At 42.8% G+C, this 22,500-nt stretch overlaps 1 protein-coding gene across 9 annotated transcripts in view; it reads left to right on the top strand.

Moving 5' to 3' along the window:
- LOC147029524 (mitogen-activated protein kinase kinase kinase 2-like) overlaps nucleotides 1–22,500 on the top strand; it is a 104,101-nt gene that overhangs the window by 14,171 nt on the left and 67,430 nt on the right. For 5 of the 9 annotated variants that reach the window (XM_085872622.1, XM_085872620.1, XM_085872619.1 and 2 more), the window contains 5 exons: nucleotides 16,147–16,259; nucleotides 17,146–17,189; nucleotides 18,294–18,393; nucleotides 18,912–19,013; nucleotides 19,398–19,524. In XM_085872622.1, the coding sequence (XP_085728748.1) occupies nucleotides 16,147–16,259; nucleotides 17,146–17,189; nucleotides 18,294–18,393; nucleotides 18,912–19,013; nucleotides 19,398–19,524 (486 nt within the window). Of the gene's footprint in view, nucleotides 1–16,145; nucleotides 16,260–16,783; nucleotides 16,857–17,145; nucleotides 17,190–18,293; nucleotides 18,394–18,911; nucleotides 19,014–19,397; nucleotides 19,525–22,500 lie in introns of those variants that run through there. The other 4 variants (XM_085872628.1, XM_085872627.1, XM_085872625.1 and 1 more) reach the window with 4 other exon arrangements.

Genomic DNA, 22,500 nt, shown 5'->3' with positions numbered 1-22,500 from the left:
TGCTGCTGGCAAGAACCCTTGCACAGATATTTGACTCGTGTTTACACACAGTTGATTCATTGATCCCGTAATAGCGGCCCACAGGTGCCGCACTTTCACTTCTTGCCAACGTATCTAACAACTCGATTTTTTTATGGCACAATGTCATAACCTTTCTCTTATTTTTGACACGATTCATTTTGTCCATCATCTTACGTTTGGGTGCCATTATTAACTGTTGTGTGTCTACAAGATCGTGTAGATCTAGTATTACAGGATCTCTGTATGTCATTTCCTGTTCGACGACTATTCATTATTAAACTTGGCTTCGTTCCCACATGTTGGTCTGATTACTATAATTAACGGTGGGTGTGCAAGAAACAAGAAAAGGCTCGTAATGGGAGGTAATCTTACACATGGATGCTAACAATGACTCATCTTAGCTCAAAAATAGCGATTGGCCGAAATGAAATACCGCGATAACTAAATCGGAACGCAATACATTGCCCGTGATTGGACGAAACCCACGATATTAGAACCCATGATATTTGAGGGTTTACTGTATCTCAAAAAGTGGTGGACAGGACTAATCGATTCAGTTTTGGTGAAGATCCAGATCTGGATCCAATAATCTTTGAAGTGATCCTTCACAATTGAGATGTGGGGCCAAAATGATATATAGCACGATATTTCAAAAAGTTGTGGATGGATTTTGACAAAAGTTGATGGATTTGTTGGGTAAGTGACAAGAACAAAGCGATTGGATTTTTGGTTAAGGTCTGGATCCAGATCCGGCCTATCAGTAGGATACAACACGTAAACTGTTCAGCCTGGTGGAGGAGCGCCGTTCCTGTTAAGAATGAGACACTAATAACTGAATTATCTCAGTTCGGCACTGTGGTTTCTCAGCTTACAATGTTACCTCTGGGTTGTCGAAATGAGCAGGCTAAGCATATAACGTCGTTTCGGTGACGGGTGTACGTTGCACTTCCTGTATATAATGTGGATAAGGTTCTCAATGTTATTTTTAAATTCCACGTTGATAATCATGACTATCAGGATTTCTGTCAACAGTATTGTTTTCGAAATACACAAGTGCTGAGATTTTCGATCCACACATAAATACACAATGTGAAGCAAGGGCTGAGATGGAAAAATACATCTCGCATATCCAAACAAATTAAAAAAACCCAATCTGACCCCCAACAAAAGCTCAGACTGCAGGAGAATAAGGCTTTTCTTTGTAATATAGTTGATAACCAAACCCAACGCATGCTCACAAGATTGCATTTTCAGCACCTCAACCATTTTGATGCACCAACCCATTTTTAAAATTATGATTACAAATCTAGGTTCTCTGACCCCCAAATTACTGCTCTGAAATGCCTTGAAAACTCTGTCGTCACTCGTCCTGAAGGAATCAAGTAGGAACCTCGACCTTTCTTTTCTCCAAGCTTTATCAAGCAATGGATGTTGATTTGAATTGTGTGTCATTTGCTCCATGGAATTTGTACCTTAACCCCAGAGCAAGAGTTGGGCTTGGAGAAACCACTTGTACTTGAGGAACTTTCCATTGCCCTGAAGAGTCTTGGCAAAGGGAAATCAGGCCTTGATGGACTGCCAACAGAGTTATTTGGACTGTTTTTGGGACCTAATTGGATCTGAATTGCTTTTGGTCTTCTAAGAAAGTCTGGAGATTGAAGGATGAAATCACGTTGAGCTGTAGGAGAGCAGGAGTTGCGGCCGGTATCATTCCAGTGTACTCCCTATCCTTTGAACCACTCCTGAATACCTTTCATAAATCTTTGTCTGGCTTTACTGTGAGAGGATTAACTCATTCTTTAAAGAGCATTACTTGGATGTTAAGGATGTATGAGTCTGCATCAACCTTTCACGTTATGTTGCTGGGATGATTTATTGTTTAGCCTAAGCTGTTCAGTCTGGTGGAGGTATACTTCTTTAGTAAAGCTCTCTCCCAGATCCAGATTCAGATAAAGTAAACTGGACTAAAACAAAAACTCTTTAGTGTAAACCTTCTAACTATTCCCCACACCCACCCCTCGCAACCTCCCCCGTTCTCTCCCTGCAAATATTACTTGGAAGATAGATGGGATTAAAATTTTGGGGTGTTATTTTTTCTTGTTCCTTGTATTGTTTCTTGTTTTTTCTTGTTATTTTCGACTGCTAACGCATCTTCAACTTTTTGAAACATCATGCCTCATCTCTCAATCATGTTTGGCCTCATCTCTCAATGGTGAAGAATCACTTGGACAATTTAAAAATTATCTTATCCGGATTGGGATCGTCACCAAAATCGAATCAATGCATCGTTGTCACACACCCAACCTGCCCACCAAGTTCCATCCAAATCCGTCCATCACTTTTTGATATATCCTGCAATATATCATTTTTGGCTCGATGTCTCAATGGTGAAGAAGCACTTAAAAATTTATCGGATTGGAAAACATTGGCTGTGACCAGAACGGTTGAATCTACTGATATCTGACAGTGTCCAAGGACTTAATATAAAGTGACACACCATGGCCTTCCATGTATGAATGACTTGGCATTTCTTGTTTGAGCCCCTCCTGGCGAAGAGACACCTTACCTTAGGGCCCTGTCACACCTTGACGTTTTAGCCAGCGTATGGCAACGTATCAAAATTGATCTAAAACGCTGGCGTACGCTGAACTATTGATGTTTTTTTTTTCAGTTTTGGGCGTATTCATCACGAGTTGGACGTATGCATAACGTATTAGTAACGTACACAGAACGTTTCGATAACTTATAGATAACTTATACCAACGAATGCTTAGCGTGTTGTCGGCGTTCACAACCTATGCCCAACGATAGTCTAACTTATGCATAGCGCAGCAGCGTATCGCCGACGATCACTTGGCGTAGCCTATTAAAAGGCTGCCACTCAACGATTTAAATCATAACCGCACTAGAAATCGAAGTGTCAACATCACCGTCATGCCGAAGAAAAAAAAACAAAAAAAAAATCATGGAGTCTGGAACACTGATGGGTTCCTCCTGTGAACCCTATTTTTATATACCAATTCCCCTAAACGCTGCCAATACGCCATTATACGGTAGCTTTAAGTTAGAAACGCGTTCAGTAAGTTCTGTGGTCGTCCGGAAGACGTCAAATACGTCTACATACGTCAATATGCATTGGAGATACATTACACATAGGTTCAAAGCACGTTACTCATCGGTTAGAAATATGTTTGGGGTACGCTAAACATTACCTCAACGTGTTTCGACTTATGAGTAACTTACAAGTAACGTGTGTTGACGTGTGTCAACGATCGCATAACGTGCCTACAACTTATGGCCAGCGTATGCGGAACGTGTGAGTCATACGCTGGCATACGTCAAAATTTTGAGCATGCTTAAAATTTGTCGACGAGCTCGGCGTACTACGACGTATGCCAGCGTGTTTCAGCATGCTTCAGCGTGCTCTTAACGTATACAAAACTTACCCATAACGTATTCGACGTGCGCCAGCATATTCGCCAAATTTTTCATACGTCGGCATACGCTGGCTAAAACGTCAAGGTGTGACAGGGCCTTTACCAACTGCATCTTGTGTCAATCTGGGAAATTGGGATATACTCAAAAGTTGTTCCTTATGGACTTGACCAGGGATGATTTATCTCTACTAATTTATTTTCATCAAAACCTTATAAATGCTTGGCAGGCCTTCACCTGTCTCTGTAACATATTTATTAGTGGTGTATTTTTTTTTTTTAATGAACTGCTAATTTATTACACTTTTCGAAAATTCTGATTATGAAAGGATTTTCATCCAACAATTTATCATCTGCACTTTCACCAAAGTGTGCCACCTTAAAGAGAGGCGGCTAAGCGCTGACAGGATGGCCGAGGCCCGAGAGGTATGCACACTCACCTCTAAGCTTTTGAGCCTGGGTTTGAATCCCGACCCAGCTATATACTGTCATCCCAGTGTTTCACAGGCATGGTAATTCATCAATGTGTGTGTCGTCCCTCGGATGGACGTTAAACTGGTCGTCCCGTCTGCTGGTGTAACAGTTTAACTACCCCCCCCGGCCAACTTACTCCCCCGGGGGGGGGGGTACTTGTCCTAGGATTAAAAATAGAAAATGGATAAAAAATAGTATGGAAAAAACATGAACACCGAGAGGGATATATTTTTAGTATAAATCTATTTTTGGCCATAGGGGGGGCAAGTTATCCAGGGAGGGGGGAGACTTATCCTAGGACAAGTACCCCCTGGGGGGGGGGAAGTTGTCCAGGGGGCGACTTATTCTGTTACACCGGCATTCGGTGGTGGACGTTAAAGACCTCACGGTGTCCTTCGGGAAGAGTGGATGAGCTTTCGCCGGTACCATGAACAAATTTCAAATTCCTTCTCTACTGGTGGGAAGGCAATGGCAAATCACCCTTACTCAGGAAGCTGCCTCAGCAGCACCGATGCTCTGTGAAGAGTATGGTCCATGATCTTCTTCTTCTTCTTCTTTCGGCTGCTCCCGTTCGGGGTCGCCACAGCGGATCATCCGTATGATCCGCATAGTGATTTGGCACATGTTTTACGCCGGATGCCCTTCCTGACGCAACGCTGGTTGCCTCTTACGACACAGGGATATGGTACACCTATTTTAACCGGGGTATACACCGGCCCAGTATACTGGTACTCATTTCACCGACCTCAGAAGGATGACAGGCTGAGTCAACCCCCTGGTGTATTAATTCAGTGGCTCAACGGGGCTTGAACTCAGGACCTTTTGGATCCCAAGCCGCTGCCCTAACCACTGCGCCAACACCAGGCTCAGTATGGTCCATGATATATATATACAGTAATCCGCCATTTCTCGCGGGGGTTATGTTCCAAACTTCCCCGCGCTAAGTGAAAATCCGCGAAGAATGGACGCCTCCCCAAAAAATCGACTCGTCTGGTCGGTTTGGCAGTGATTGGGTTTGAGGTGCCGGAGATTGACTCATCTGGTCTGGTCGGTTTGGCAGTGATTGGGTTTGAGGTGCCAGAGATCGACTCGTCTGGTCTGGTCGGTTTGGCAGTGATTGGGTTTGAGGTGCCAGAGATCGACTGGTCTGGTCTGGTCGGTTTGGAGGTGCTGGGTACGAGCAGTGCTCGTCCAACGGCGGCAAACCTTTTTCCTTCCCGAAGCATATATCGAGCACCTTAACCTTCTCCTGGAGCGTCCCAGGACCTTCCTCTGGCGCTTCAGTTCCTTGCCAGAAGCCTGAGAAGGTGCAGGGCATTTGGGCGGCATCGTGGGGCTTGGAGAAAAAAACGTAGAAAATATTCGAAGTTCACAAGCGAAACTTTGTCTCGTGCCTTGTGTGACTGGTCGAGCACCACGCGTTATAATTTATTGCTTAAATAATTTATATTTTATATATTATCACCGCGATGTACCGGGGGAATGCGCAGAAAAAATTAGTTACGTTCCAAGGGAAAACCCGCGATGAACCGGGGGCGCGATAGGTGAACCGTGATGAAGCGGGGGTTGACTGTATATCCACATCGTTGTTTATTGTTTCTGCTCTTGCCTCATCGAATGGTATTGGATCTTGCCGCAGAATCAATAAGATATTACAATTGGTTCTTCGTGCTTAACGTACTTCCAAAGCTTGGTGCAATCCTCCTTTACCCCCCTCTGAATTGCGTTCACTTTCACTTTCCAGTCCTACCTCCTCCCCCAATCTTCATTTATCTGGTTTTTCTGGTTTAGAACCTGAGAATTTTGGTTGCTCTCGTTATCTTGCTGGTAATAACCAGAAAACCTTTCCATCTTTGTTTACCCCTACACATTTTTAGTGTTCCACAATTCTGCCAGATGCTCCTCATTTCTGCCCAAACTGGAGTTGTTATTTTCAACTACCTGACTCAAAACGCATCGGTGATCTCCAATACAGAATTGCCCATCGGATGTTATCGGTTTACCGGGGAGACAAAGGCAGGGCGCAAATGTGGCATCGTCACACACGTAATAGGCGCAAGCGCATCGTGTGACGATTTCTCAAGTCCGCGAAGTACACGAACCTCATCACGCCCATACGACCATCCATCTCTCATCCCTACCATCACTTCTCTTCCATATCCACTCCCATGCTTCCATCCATCACTCATCCCTCTTACATCACACTCTCACATAACACTCCCATCGGTGACGAATCCCTCGCGTTCTCTGTGCATTCCTGCACACGTGCATTAGTCGTGCAAGTTTGTTCCATTTTGTCCCCGAAGCCGCCAATGTTACCATAGTCACTAATCCTTGTAACCACGCCCTTCCGCTATTAACCACGCCCCCAGCATTATAACCACGCCCTCCATGTGTTTTCACGTGCGAGTCCTCTGGTTGCAATCGCTGAACCTCTATTTTGTTGAAAATGCTGTTTGCACGCCTTTCCTTTATTTTCATTTTCACAGTTTTCACTCTTGGTCCCAGTGGCCCATTTAACCTCCCAGTGGGAGTTTTGGTGAATGTTTTTTTTTATTTTGTTTTACTTAAACTAATTTAGCAATTTATAAGATGAGGAAGTCACACCTGCAGCACTGCTGTTTTGGTTATGTTTAAAGCTCTTTTCCTCAGCCTGATAATACTGGAATTCTGCTGTCATTCCCACCCCAGTCAGTTGCAGCCTCTTGAAAAATGTTGGTGTGTTCATGATGTTTGTTTTGAAATTTCAGATTGTCAGTTTGTGTTTACATTCTAGTGTGTAGTATGTTTAGATGTGTTATCCTTGTGTTTTTTTAACCCCCCCCGCCCTTCCCCCTATTGGATAGGGGGAGGCTTATAGCTGTTGTAGGGTTTGTTTTTGCAATTATTGCCCCCAGTTTTTAATGGTACCCCAGAGTTTTAGACCCCCTGGAGTACGAAACCACCATTTAGGTTTTTCCTTTTTCTTTTTCTTTTTGTGCCAATGTCCGAGCTGTACCTTTTCAGGCTGGCTGGAATTTTCAGAATGAAATTTTGCATCAATCATGGAAATAAAAAGTATGTGGGGTTGACTTAATTGGTTTTGACCTTGAAGTTATGATAGACATTTTAACATTTTCACCATAACTCGACAAAGGTTTGTTCGATCAGAACAAAATTACCCTCTATCGCCTCGAGGAAGGTGCATTTACACTTAACTTGCATCATACCGCTCCAGCTTAAAGGTCAAGGTCAAATGGTGGTTTGGAAAAAAAAAAAAAACCGTGTTTTTTTGTCATTCAATTTTGCCAATGTGGAATCTAAGACCACTTCACCTTCCAAGATGTTCTTGCATCATAATAGTGGACCTGTACTGACGTTGTACACCTGATATTTGATTGGTGTCCTTGACCTACTTGTTTTGGATTGTGTCCTAATTAACTAAAAACACCTTTTTGATCATAACTTGAATAATTTTCCTCCCATTTTCATGATGTTGAGTTTTCTGGATGTATTGGAAATGTTGACACGTTTTCTTAATTTACATTCTCTCCCAAAATGTTGAAGGTCAAGGTCATGTGGTGTTGTGAAAATAATGAGGCCATCATTGGATCACGGGTGCTGGGGGAGGCTTACCCTTGGCAATCACTTTGTGATCGCATTTATCTAATTTAATTTGTTATTTCTTGTGAAATGATAGATAGCACCCTTTTTACCTCCACCAACGAAGGTGAAGGAAGTTATGTTTTCACCCCTCTCTGTCTGTTTGTTTGTTTGGCTGTGTGCAGGATATCTCAAAAAGTTGCAGATGGATTCGGATGAAATTTTGTGGACAGATTCAGTGTGTGACAAAGAGGAACTGATTAGAGTCTGGTGAAGATCAGGATCCAGATCCGACTACTAGAATTTTTTAAGTGATTCTTCACCATTGAGAGATAGGGCCAAAAATGATATATAGCATGATATCTCAAAAAGTTGTGGACGGATTCGGAGGAAACTTGGTTGACATGTTGGGTGTGTGACAAGGAAGAATTGATTCAATTTTGGTGAAGATCTGGATCTGATAATTTTTCAATTGATTCTTCACCATTGAGGGATATGGCCAAAAACGGTAGACAGCACAATATCTCAAAAATGTATTGGGCTCGATATGTGACTCGGCATGACCAAATGAGTCGCAAGTCGCGCGGCTCCATTGTGAGAAAATAACAGCAAGAGTTTGACGTCCGATGATGGCAAAAATATCCGATTTCTCCACCTCTACGCATTTCGATCGTAAATAGTGTGATTTATCATCCTACCAACCCTGAATGCGATATTCTGAACAGAAATGATGTATTTCTGGCCTAAACGCATTGAGAACCTCCTCAAAATAGCCCAGAAGAAAGCCCAAAACACGTGATTTTCCAGCGGCCACCATTCCGGTGTCGAACCTCACACCATAACACAGCGCATACCGATGGAAAGGTGACATCACGGAGTTCCCCTTCATGATAATGCCAACACGGGCAATGGCCAATCAGAATCGCTATCTACTGGGAAATACCGTAAACATGAAAGCTCTTTGTTGCTACCGAATGCGGTCACTTGACTGGAATCCGGCTCGCTGATTGGTCCGCCGCCGCCGCCGCCACCGCCAGAACACCACATCAAAGATGGTGGCTTCCAGCTAACAACATTCATTTTCTGCGACTTATCTTGCGAATTAACTCCACTTTGCGATTGTTTTGAGAGCTGTTCCTTCGTACAACATGGCTATGACGTCGTCCGGTGAGAACGGTAGGAAACGCAATGCGATCGTGCGCGCTGTTAATGAGATTCGAAACTTTAACCTCACTGCAACTACGACTGATGACGATTTCACTTCGCTCATTCCTGAGATCCTGGAGTGGTGTTGCGGTGAGTTCAATTCATGTGGTCTTCTAATTAATTAGCCAGCTTAATTAGCAAGAACGCACCGAGATAACTATGTCAAATTTTGTAGAGACCGAGATAGAGGTCTCTTAATACTGTGTCTCAAATTTCAGTTCTCTATGTCGACGAGAACTATATGTTGCTAAGGAGTTTATGACTGATATTGTTCTGATTGTGCAATGAAAGTTTGACCTCGATTTTCTCAAGACTCTGACTTTAAGACTTGTTGAATCCCTCACCTTTCGCCACCCATATCTTCGGATCCACTTATCCGATTTACTTCATCTTGGTATTGATGGAAAGCTGATGATCTGTAGAATCCGGAAATGCTATCAGCGAGAAATCCAGCAATGCCAACCCTCCCGATTTCATTGGGAGGCTTCCGAAAATTCACCCAAACTCCCGCCCTTACGATCACTATCCTTATCCTCCCGAAATTTTGATATTTTTGCACTGTTCACTAATCAGAATGTACTGGTATGAGAATTGAATGAAAAGCATCGTCTGCTACGTATAGCATGTGGTAACTCCATAACGTTCGCTGCTACCAAATTGTACGTAAAAAAATGCAAATTCAAATGAGGAGCAGCGAAACATTGGGTCTGGATCTCGCTTAGGCGATCATGCACTGAGATTTAGTGCATGCGGTATGTGTGCAATACAGTGCATGCGGTATGTATGCACAGTGTATATGCATGCGATACGCTCACTGCATGCAGCTGGGCCCCGTACCAGCCCGGCGGTCGCGACCACCGTGCGGTGTTTAATTTAACAGCCGCTACAGTTCTACGAGTCGCGCTGCAGCTGTGGAACATCGACTTCGAAGTTACCGATGCTTCAAGCCCTCGATGTTGATTACGAAATGGCAGAAAAGAAGCTTACGAAGACCAAGAAATGGTCTCAGAAGTACAAGACCGAATACAGTCTCCAATACCCGTGTATTCGAAAGTGTGAAAGAGGAATTCATCATGCGTATTGTACAGTATGCAGCGTTGATATTTCAGTTGAGCACGGAGGTCGCGATGATATTCGGAAGCACGTTGGAAGCAAACGGCACACAGACATTGCAAAGGAGAGATCTTCGAGCACGAGTACCGGTACACTTCTGAATTATTTCACCAAACAAGGGACAAGCGAGGAAGAGGATGTTACCCGAGCGGAACTTCTCTTTAGTGGATTTATTGTGGAACATAACTTGCCCATATCAGTCTCAGATCATGCTGGACCTCTATTTCAAAAGATGTTTCCAGATTCAAAAGTTGCTTCAAAGTATGGATGTGCAAGAACAAAAACTTGCAAGATGTGCAAGATGTGCAAGAACAAAAAAAAATAATAATAATAATAAAATAAAAAAAACAAGAACAAAAAGCAAGAAAAAAAAAAAAAAAAAGAACAAGAACAAAGAAGAAAAAAAGAACACTGGTCAACAATTTTTTACTTTCTGAATGTTGTCTAGATTTCTACAAGTGAATTAGGGTATTCTGGCACTGCTGAATCAGGAAATGGCATCCGTTTCTCTCCATCAGGTCAGGTTTTTGTGCTAAGTTGATTTGAAAAAATCAGATCTTGTGACAAAATCAATTACATTTTTGTGGCATTATCAGCTGATTTTTGTCAACACATATCATCCTAAACATGTTTTTAAGAAAAAAAAATGTTTTGCCAACAACATTTATTGATTACATGATAGAAACATCGATTACTGTCATCTGAATGGTGGGCATTGATAAAGGTAAGTACAAGAAATTGCATGTTGCGTCACCACTGTTCAAACTTCAGGGCTTGAACTTCCGTTTCTTCGAACTCCTGGAATGTTCAGCGGCAGGGAGGTCTCTCTTCAGATTCCAACAGTAGTCAGCCATCATGACTGCGTCCCAGCGACCCTGATACCTGGTCTCCATCTCCTTCATGTCCTGATGGAATCTCTCCCCCTGCTCGTCACTCATTGAACCCAGGTTCTCAGGAAACCGGTTCATATGTGAAAATAGGTAGTGCATCTTGATGCTCATGTTGCAGCCCAGGTTTCTGAAAGCAGTCAGCATGTTGTTGACAAGTTCTGCGTAGTTTCTGGCCTTATTGTTGCCAAGAAAGTTCTTCACTACCAAAACAAATGTCTTCCACGCTTCCAGTTCCACTTCGTTCATTGAGTTTTTGAACTCTGGATCTCTGATGAGCTGACGGATCTGAGAACCATCAAAGATGCCAACTTTCAACTTCTCCATGGTCAATCCTGGAAAAGCCTGGCACAAGTAAGTGAAGCAGTCACCATCTTTGTCCAGAGCCTTGGTGAACTGCTTGATAAAGCCGAGCTTGATGTGCAGCGGTGGGAAGAGTATTCTGTCTCTGTCCACCAGAGGGTCGTTGATGACGTTCCTTTCTTTGCATGGCACCAATTCCTCCCGCACAGGCCAGTCCTTCTTCGTGTAATGCTGAGCACGGTCCCTACTATCCCACATGCACAGAAAACATGGGTACTTGGTGAAGCCAGACTGTTGTCCCAACAAAAGTTCACCATCTTCAGGTCAACACAAATAAACCACTTATGCTGATCATAACCAATTTTCTCCAGCACGTACTTCACCGCTTCATACTTCTCCTTCAGTGTAGTCGAGTGAGCGATGGGTACAGAGGCAAACTGGTTGCCGTTGTGTAGCAGAACACATTTCAGTGATCGCTTGCTGCTGTCAATGAACAGTCTCCAATCTTTGGGTTCGTACTGTGGCACTCCAAGCTTGAGCAGAAGCGCATGTCATAAATTGGCGCATGTAGGTATTGTACATTCTTCAGAGTTCGTTATTTCAAGAAATACAACTTTTTTTGTATCACATTATTACAAAATCTGCCCCATTAACTTTAGTTTTGATCCACGAACTTTATGCTTTGCCTCACCAATTTTTGGAAGATTTTGAGGTTTTATGACTTCAAACTGATCCCTTTTCGACATAATCACCCAGAACAATCGTACCTGAATACTTCTTGTCATTAAAATAATTATTTCCAATTAAAACAATTATTTGACATGACATTTTACCCCCACCAACTTCTTCTAAAATGCTCCACACATGCGTACATGTGAACAAAAATGTAAAAAACGACATGTGGCCATATCTCAAAAACTTGACCTGATTGAACAAAACTAATGTGAGTTTTGGATTCAGCGCATCAGATTCGTCCTAAATCAGCTTAAAAAATGCAGACAACAAATTTGTTGTTGACCAGTGTAATTGGTGAGTTGTCAAATGTTACTGCTTCATCTATTGCCGATATTGCTAGACTAGCTCCATTTAGCCTAGCTACAGATGGTAGCAATGACAGTGGTGAGGCCCAGCTATATCCTGTCCTGATTTCGTACTATGACAACAGTGCTGGGATTGTGAAGCAAGGTTTGCTAAGTTTGCCTGCGTGCAAACAAGATTCCACTGGAGAAAACATTTTCAAACTGCTTGATCATGAGTTCAGTGACAGGAAAATTCCGTGGGGAAATTGTGTTTCCTTTTGTGCTGATAATGCCTCTGTCATGGTGGGCAAGCACAAAGGAGTCGCTGCTTATATCCACAAACAAAATCCAGAGTGCTACATCATGGGATGCCCTTGCCATATGATGCACAATATGCGGCCAGAAGACGGCTCAGGCCTTACGCATTGAATTAGATGACTTTCTCATCGATATTTACTACTACTTGGACAAAAGTAGTAAACGCGTCAAAGGAGTGAAAGCACTGCAAGAACTCTGTGATGCCCCGACACACAAGATTCTGAAGCATGTCGCAACAAGGTGGCTGTCCCTTGGTCAGTGCCTAGACAGGCTGATTGAACAGTGGGAGCCACTTCGCCTCTTCTTCAAGAAGAAGTACGAAGAAAAATGCAACCAACTGTAGCCAAGACTCTAACAACGAGCAAGAAGGACGGCACTGTATCTACTGCCAGTACTGGCACTGCAGGATCAAGCACTAGTGGAGCAGCATTCACCACTACCACTGCAGTATCTGCTGCGAAGAAGACAGCAGGGACAGCACCAAAACCAATGCTGAGAGCAGGTAGCATCACCGGCCCTTCATCACGTTCATCTACAAAGCAGATCCCTTCAGAGTCGAGAAAGACTGTGATAGTCCCATCTACAGGCAAAGAAGGACCCAAGTTAAGTTCTGCTTTTGCCAAATCACTTGATAGAAGCTCAGCAAAACCTTCGAATCAGAGGTCTTCTTCCTTGGCTGCACCTACCTCAAGCTCTCTCCTCAAACGTAAAATTGGATCTGGTACTACGAGTCTGACCTCTTCTGCTGGCAGTAAACGCAAGTGTGATCGCCCTGCGGCTAAGTGTACTACGAGTTCTACAACTAAAAGCGCATCTTCCTCAAACACTGTGCAGGAATCTAGAGAAAAACGTGTCAACAGGATGTTCTTGTCTCCACAAACAAAACTCTATTGTTTCTTCCTTCGATATGCTAACAAGCTTTTGAGAAGGGAATCTTCTGCTCCAAAGAGACGAACCCTGTATTCATCTCCTGCACGGAGAATTGAATGGTCTTCTGAAAGATATCTTCGTACGGTTTTTGAAACCATCGGTGTCATCGGTTGCTCTGGTAAATGTACCCTTCTCTGACAGAAATCATCAGAAGAATGATGAGGACCTCATGATTGGGAACGATGCCAAACTGTATATAAGGGAACAAAGGAGTCTCAAGAAATCCACCTTCACTCTGAGTGAGTCAGACATCCAAGGTTTCTTCAGTGCAGTTCGCTCATATTATGTGAAAGCCTGCAATTACATCTTCAAAACCTGGCCGCTAGATGATGAATTAGCCAAGCATGCTCAGGTGCTGGATGTTAAGCTACACCAAGAAGTGGGGTTTGACTGTGTGGAGTTTTTCATCAAGAAATTCCCCTGTCTGTTCAGTGGCGGTGATAGTGACATAGACAGTCTTGAGAGTGAATTCGCTCACTACCAGGCAGACGCCTCCATAGCTACAATTGCTACTGAGACAGTGAGAGTGGATGAGCAGTGGCATCGGATTTCACAGCTCACAGATCCCTGCACTGGTGCCAAGAAGTATCCTAATTTGAGCAAAGTGATGAAGGGAATCTTGGTCATTCCTCATTCGAACGCATCATGTGAGCGGGCACTCAGTCTTGTACGGAAGAATCATACTGAATTTCGTCCCAATTTGAGTGTCAAAACCCTGGAAGCTCTCTTAATTGAAAAACTAGCTCATAGCATCCCTTGCTACCAGAGAGAATACAGCAAAGACATAATCAGAAGGGCTAAAAGAGCCACACAGCTGTCACTCAGCAAAGCTGCCATGGAAAAAGCAAGCAGCAGTAGTACCAGCCAGTAAGGTAAGAAAAATATTGCTTCTTTTGTGCTTTTTGTTAATCTTTGATTGTCCCCTAACTTACTAATATTAACATACATGAAACATTAAAAAGTGCACAATTTTCCCCTTTTTTTGTTCAAAAAGTGGGAATTCTTAACATGTTAAATGCTCCAAAATAGGGCTCAGAGGGCACTAGAGAGCGTCTAGAACCCCAGAGCTTCCAGGGCCCTAAGGCGGACCCTGGACCCCGCCGCAAGGGTCGCGCGCTCCGCGCTCGAGATGTGCGCTTCGCGCACATTATTTGGTGTCGGTTGAAAATCCTCCCTAATTCTGATTTCCAAAAGTTGGCATCTCTGGAAATCCCCACCTAGCGACTTAAGACTCATTTGGTCATGCCGAGTCACATATGTTCTCGTGGATCAGGCATTACGTGGCGGAGGTATGCGCTCCACCAGTGCCTTCAAGTTGTCTTTATTTCTCTTTTCTTCTTCTTTGTCTGTCTCTGTCTCTGTCTCTCTCTCTCTCCACTCTCTCCTCTCCTCTCTATCCCCCCTCTCTCTCTCTCCCTCTCTCTCTCTCTCTCTCTCTCTCTCTCTCTCTCTCTCTCTCTCTCTCTCTCTCTCTCTCTCTCCTCTCTCTCCTCTCTCGCCTCTCTCTCCTCTCTCTCTCTCTCTCCTCTCATGCCTCTCTCTCTCTCTCTCCTCTCTCTCCTCTCTCTCCTCTCTCTCCTCTCTCGCCTCTCTCCTCTCTCGCCTCTCTCTCCTCTCTCTCCTCTCTCGCCTCTCTCGCCTCTCTCGCCTCTCTCTCCTCTCTCTCTCTCTCGCCTCTCTCTCTCTCTCTCTCTCTCTCGCCTCTCTCGCCTCTCTCTCTCTCTCTCTCTCTCTCTCTCTCTCTCTCTCTCTCTCTCTCCTCTCTCTCCTCTCTCTCCTCTCTCTCCTCTCTCTCCTCTCTCTCCTCTCTCCTCTCTCTCTCCTCTCTCTCCTCTCTCTCCCTCTCTCTCCTCTCTCTCCTCTCTCTCTCCTCTCTCTCCTCTCTCTCTCTCCTCTCTCTCCTCTCTCTCTCCTCTCTCTCCTCTCTCTCCTCTCTCTCTCCTCTCTCTCTCTCTCTCCTCTCTCTCCTCTCTCTCCTCTCTCTCCCTCTCTCCCTCTCTCCCCTCTCTCCCTCTCTCCCTCTCTCCCCTCTCTCCTCTCTCCTCTCTCCTCTCTCCTCTCTCCTCTCTCCTCTCTCCTCTCTCCTCTCTCCTCTCTCCTCTCTCCTCTCTCCTCTCTCCTCTCTCCTCTCTCCTCTCTCCTCTCTCCTCTCTCCTCTCTCCTCCCCCTCTCTCTCCTCCCTCTCTCTCTCTCTCTCTCTCTCTCTCTCTCTCTCTCCTCTCTCTCTTTCTTCATCTCTTTCACTTTTGATTCTAAATGTCACGAATTTATGCAAAGGTTTGTGGATTTGGTCTGCCTGTTGCCTTCACACATGTTTTTGTTCCTGGGAAATAATTTTTTAGTGCATATTTTTTGCAAATTTACTAGCCTGTGATCGTGTACGTAGCCAGAATGTACGCTTGTTACTGTATCCACCACACAGTCATCTGACCATGTAATTTGATTTTCAGATTTTTGGATAGTTTTTTTTAAACTCTTCATAACTTGTTTTTCATAAGATTGTCGAGCCATGCTCTTATACACACAATTATATATAAAAAACAGAAGCAGCTGGGATTACATGAATGCTGGATTTATTTGCTGTCACGTTAGGTGGAGATGTTGATTTTAGCTCTCACCCATTGTAAGATAATATTTTGGATTTATTTTTTTCATTATCAAAAGCACGTGTGATACGCAATTGTTGAAGTTTGGAGAAAATGAGATGTTTTATATCGGCCTGTTTTTCCATTGTCCCACCACATCAAGCAATATTTTAAGTTCTATTGGCCAGGATGTAGTTATTTTTGAATTTGTATTTTGTAATGTTTCTTTGGGCATAGATACACCTCAGCATCTGCTTTGCCAATGTCTTTGCAGATGAGCAGGAAGCTCTCAACTCAATAATGAAGGACCTGGTTGCTTTGCAAATGTCCAAAAGACAATGGCCGGTCAACAACGAAAGGCTCAAAACAACAGGCCCGATGCCATTGGTAATGGAGACTTCCTGAATATTTGTCCATCTCTTCTTTGCAGTTGTGGGTTTTTATACAATTGAGTTCACATAATGGTATTCGCTTCTCTGCACCACATGTCAGACAATTTTGTGCTCAACTTCTCTTCGTATCAGCAAAGCCCTGCCCATGACGACACTCGTTTCTGTTATTCAAATTTCACTTACAAACGTACGTGAGCATGGCTTGTATTTCATAATCGGTAATGCTTGTGACAAACTGCACCTTTTTTTTGTAAACTCTCTCTACCCCAAAAATAAAAACAAAACAGCCACTCCATCATTAACATCATCATGGTCACATTGGTACCAGTCAATAAGGCCTCTTTGTATTTTCTGCCCAGCTTGGGGGGGGGGTCGGGTGAGGGGGGAGGGGCAGGGTGGGAATGTCATGGTAAAAGAGGAGAGTAATTTGCTCTGGGAGTTGCAATTATTGGCCAGTTATATCATCTCTTTTTTCAATTGCCTTCCAACTTTACTGCCATTACCGAACGCATTGGAAAGACAAATGGACACGACAACATTTGGATGCTTTGGCAGACCTGATGAGCCACTTGTAGTTTCTACATCATTCCAGGTGAATACACTACAAACCCGTGAACACACTATAGAGGTGAACGCATGATAAAGGTGAACACACGACTATAAAGACATTGCAAACATTGGATATCAGTGATAGTATGGACGAGACCCTTTTTTTCAATCCAATGTCTTTCTTTCTTTTTTTTGTTTGAGTGTGGTGTTGCAAACCGATATATTTTTCAAACTGGTCTTGCTTCTGCCATTGCATTTATTGATACAGTCGTGGGTTCGATCTGCCATTGCATTTATTGATTTTGCATTTTCATTCTGTTTTGTTTTTCAAGCAGAACGATGTTCGTGTGAAGTTTGAGTACAGGGGAGAAAAAAGGTCGGTCTAGCAATTGTTTAATGTGTTTTATATATATATATATATATATATATATATATATATATATATATATATATATATATATATATATATATATATATATTGATTTGTCAATAATATATTACACCTGTATATATGTATGTGTTATAAAAATAGAAAAATTCTGGAGGCACAGGGGTATATTTGAAAATATTAGGTGTAATGTTTCAAAATTAATGTTAAAACTTATTTTTTACTCTCTCTAATGCTGTGTTCAAATAGATAATCCGTTATTTATTATCAATTTGTTTTGCTGATGTTCAAACACGAATGCTGTGTTCAAAACACACACACACACACACACACACACACACACACACACACACACACACACACACACACACACACACACACACACACACACACACACACACCTTAACCCTTGAAGCTTTGCATTTGATACAAAGTAATGAAGACTCATCGATGTGCATGTACATATATTAGAAATGCATCAAAATAAGTAAGTGTATGTAGTTTAACAATGTATTTGTTTGTTAAACTTATCCCTCTTTGTGTGCTTTTTGCATAACCTTAAGATAAGAAGTATGTGCCTCGGCATTTTAATGAATCAAGTCACGGATCCATAGGTCAAATTGATATTGGCTTGCATTTACTGTGGTTTGGCCTGTTCGGCATTCTCATCTGAACAAGTACACAAGACGCTTGGATCCCAGCTGCAAATCCGATGAACTGTTTTTTCTTCGTGATCTTATCATGCCTTTGTCAGTTTGTGGAGGTGAACATTCATATCCTTGTCCAATGTGAACTAATGTTCAAACATTTCTCCATGGGCATTGATACTGTAAAAGAAACTCGTCCTCCTGTTCACATTACGTTGGTAAAATCGGTCATTTTTCTGGCACTGTTGTGCCATCCCTTTTTTCTTCTTTTTTTTTAATGGACCAGCTCGAAAAATAGGGTTGCATGGAATTTGCACTGTGACCTCAAAACCCTTTTTTGTGACCTCCAAAAAAAAAAAGAAAACTTTGTTACAAAAAGAATCATAACTGATATCTTCTTTTTTGTATTTCTTTTCTGGGTGGGGCTTGGGGTATGGCATTTTAGGATAATGCAGTTCCAGAGGCCCGTGCTGCTTGAGGGCATACAGCGAAAAGCTAAGGCGGCTTTTGGACAGGAAATGGATCTTCATTACACCAGCAATGAGGTAATCCCAGCACGTGCTGCAAGACACACTCATTTGCATCCTTAATTCTCCATGCCCGGCAACTGAAAAAGGTCTTCAGAGCAAAAAGCAAAATATTTTAAATGTTAAAATTGGCTGAAAGAATGCACAGGAAAGAGAACAATGGGAGTCGGTCCTTGAGGAGGACAGCTCGTGATAGAGAGCGAAAATATGGGAACACGCAGTGGTGATTTTTTTTTTTTTTTTTTAATCACATGGCTTGTGGACTTGGCACAGTTTATATTCTGAGAGCAATTTTTTCAGGGTTATCGACAACGCTACCTGATTTGACACTTTTTTTTTTCTCCAGGTTTTCCAGAATTTGCTGATTTTTTTTTTTCCCCTGAGTCCTTTAGGGAATCACGTTTTCTGATCAAGTGACACCTCGTCGGTTTATAGTTTCTCTGTTTGGTTGATTTTGTTCATTTTATTTTCTCTCTTGACATCTAGTATATTTATCTCACCATCTTGTCATTGAATCCTCCTTTTGTTCCTCGTAGCTCTTGATCCCACTGTGCTGCCAGGATGACCTGGACAAGGCTATAGGTGTTCTGGATCGGAGTCTACGCATGAAAAGCTTGCGGATATTGCTCGTGGCACAGGTAAGACGTGACAATGATTTCTTTCCTGACGATTGTTCGTCCATTTCATTACACCGACACATTTTCTTCAAAGCCATTCAGAAAGGTAACTACTTCTTTTTCACTGGCCTCAAACTTTGTGGAGAGAAAGTTCACTTTTTCTGTAAAACGTTTACCTGAGAAAATGTCGAATTATTTGGGCTTGTTTATTACCTCAAAACAAGTTCAAATCCTTTACTGGGGCACCATTGTTTTGACAGGAAGTAGTGGTTCAGTTCACTCAGGTGACATATTCAAGAATTTTTTTTTTAACTGACTTTTATCGAATCACAGTTTTCTAGGCGTTGTTTTGCTTCTTTTTATCATGTCACAAGTGCACACATACATATTATCAATGGGTCTCAGTCTGGTGATCACTCACAGAATCAGACATGTCGGAGGCAGACGGATGGAATGAAGCTGTCCGAATCTTTGGGAGATATCACTCGAACTGCCGACATTTCGCCGACACACCGTCATCACCTTTCTACCGGTATGCATCTGTCTCTGCTTTCTTAAGAACTACACAAATTGGTATAATCATCGTGAGCTTTGCTACCAACCTGTCCATCCTGGCCTTTGATTGCAGAGGGTGTGAATCCAAACATATTGCCATCTTATGGCTGTGCAGGTAGTTTCACACCCCAGTTGGTACATTAACTTGCTTCTTCACATTATCATTTGTTCATTGTTGACCTCAAGCATTTAGAAATGTCATGAATGTGGTTCTTGTAGGAAATGCAGAGTTTGCAGTTTTTCAGCTTATTAGCTCTGCGATGAATCTTGCTTTTTACTCTTTTGTACATCATTACAACTACAGGATGTAACTGTGATGATATATGAGGGAGCTGGAGATTTGGTGTTTTGGGGTGGTTGGAAGGGTTGGGGTGGAGGGGGGGGGGGGTAAGCAAGGGACAAGTCAAACGAGCACTTAAAGAAAGCTAGAAAAGAGAACCACAAGAGTGTTCTTTCCGAAAACAATGTAATTCATAACACTTCGATCATGTGACCATGTACAACAACAGACAAGACAATTTTTCTTGCACCTGTGAAACACATTGTGTATACACTATGCTGTCTTTAGGTAAACTTTTTTTTTATCTCGCATGGATTTCTTTGCGTATCTATCTGGTTGTTTAACTTTTATTTACAACATTGTTGTACTGGGTGCATCTGTCTACATGCATTGTCTCTCAGAAACGGGAGGCTGTAATCGGGGCCTCAGCTATCTTGCCCAGCCATAAGCTCTGGGCCTATTTGTTACTTCAGAGACTTCCTGCCATGCTTTCTGGCAGGATTAGCACTTCCTGCTCCTGAGAAAACCCTCTCCAAATACTCCACCCCTCCCCCACCCCTCCCACCTCGATAAGTCTTTCTCAAATGCTTACTCCATTCTCCTTCCAGCCTGTGCACGGGTGGCTTATTGGGGTACTACAATTGTGTTGGCTTTTGGCCCATATGATAAGGCCACACTGAGCAACCTCAGCCTGCCATGCAGTTCTTGGTCAGACCAAAAAGCCCTTTGTTTGCGCTTGAGTGTAGAAAAAAAAAACACTTCATTTTCTTTCCCTTATTCTTCTTTCTTTATTACACATGGCCAAGGGCATGCGGGAGATGTGAAGACTGCACACATCATGTCCTTGCCACAGAAAAGGTGTCTGCCTGCTGTTTGGTCAGCACTCTTCATTTCCTCTCAGCGTGAACTTCACCGTCAATTCTTGTTCTGTGTATCTCATCAACATCCATCTTGTACCTCACACTGAGAAATCCATTTTGCTGCACGTTAACTACATTGTAAACTCACATTTTTTTGTGTTTACTTAATATAAGTGTTATTGCTGCCTTGTCAACTTAAACTTTCTATAACCTCCATTTCTAAATCCGATAGCATGTACAAATATTTAATTGTACTTCTTATAAATTAAGAAGTATTAAAATGTTTCTACTATAGCATTTAGTAACAGTAAACTTCTTGTAAAGAATCATGTGTTCCCTTACTATGGTGGGATAAAGTTTGTCTGCACTTGTATTGTCCGGCAGGTTATTTTGCTTGGGCAAGTTGCCACTGCTGGTTGTGCATTGTTACCTCGGGTCCTACATGTTTTTTGTTTGTTTGTTTGTTCCTCCTCCCTTGAGATTTTTTTTGTTTGTTAATCATTTAGAATGAATAGTATTAATGCTTCTGTTGTGATTATTATTACTAGTGCGTGCCCGTACGTGTGTGGCCGTACGTGCAAGCAAACAAACAAACAAAACCTTTCAAACCGCGTGCCAGAAACAACAACAACCACACAGGCCGTTCCTTTGCTCTCACGTGCCCATACGTGTGTGCCCGTACATGCGTGGCCGTACGTGCAAAAAAAAAAAAACTTTCAAACCGCGCGCCAGAAACGACAACCACACAGGTCGTTCCTTCGCTCTCGCGTTCTCGCGTTCTCGCGACAACCACACTTCCACACACAGAGTTAATTAAAATCAAGTTTAACTCCCTGTCTTTGCTTGCCATGACATTCGCTGCCATGTAACCGGCACGGCCCGTGACGTCATCGTCGGCCGGCCGCGCACAGGCCTACGTAGCCACGCCTACGCAGCAACATGTCATGCCATTGGTTGGTAAATAAATGGCCGCAGCAACATGTCATGTCATTGGTTGGTAAATAAGGGCCAGAACTTGGGAAGCACTTGTCCGATTAATATCAAACCTTGAAAAGGCACATACTCAGGTCCCCAGCAATATAGCTGGCAAGTTTCAATGAGATCGGACAAGTGGTTGTCAAGAAACAGCAGACACACACACACACACACACACACACACACACACACACACACACACACACACACACACACACACACACACACACGATTGCTGGAATTATAGAAAGATTATTATTATATTTTGTAGGTTGGTCTTTTGGTCTTTTCTGTTGTCCTTGGTAGTCTCGCACCATTTGCATCAGTTCCTGCAGTCTTCACCGGGTTAATGGAACTTGCTCTTTTCAAAATAATTTTATGATCTTTAGCTTTCAAAATCAAATTTTTCCAGACAGGATAGTCAGCTTTATGTCCGGTCTGGGAGGGCAATGCACTTCATGATGCAATGTCCGATTTGTGAAGCACTTGGATAACCAGTGTGACCACTCCTCATTTTCATAAATGCCAAGGTGAGCCAATGAAAAAAGCCAAGAATTCACAAGGTTTCGGAAAAGCGATGATAATAGAAAACCTATATGCCAAGAAAACCTAGAGAAAACCAAGATGCCATGGTGAACAACGAATAGCCAAGATCTTGTGAAAAAAGCCAAGGAATGGTCGCACTGTGGATATCAGTTTATCACCAAATTGTGTGTTTTCCTTATGCAACTTTTGAAATGACGTTTGAATGCAAAACGAGACGTGTGTGTGTGTGTGTGTGTGTGTGTGTGTGTGTGTGTGTGTGTGTGTGTGTGTGTGTGTGTGTGTGTGTGTGTGT

The sequence above is a fragment of the Eptatretus burgeri genome, chromosome 3 (genome assembly GCF_056783735.1).
Source record: "Eptatretus burgeri isolate ZD-2024b chromosome 3, Ebu_testis_v1, whole genome shotgun sequence".
Classification (NCBI taxonomy): domain Eukaryota; kingdom Metazoa; phylum Chordata; class Myxini; order Myxiniformes; family Myxinidae; genus Eptatretus; species Eptatretus burgeri.
Note: the sequence above shows the minus strand (reverse complement) of the source record. Positions and strands in the feature narration are given on the sequence as shown.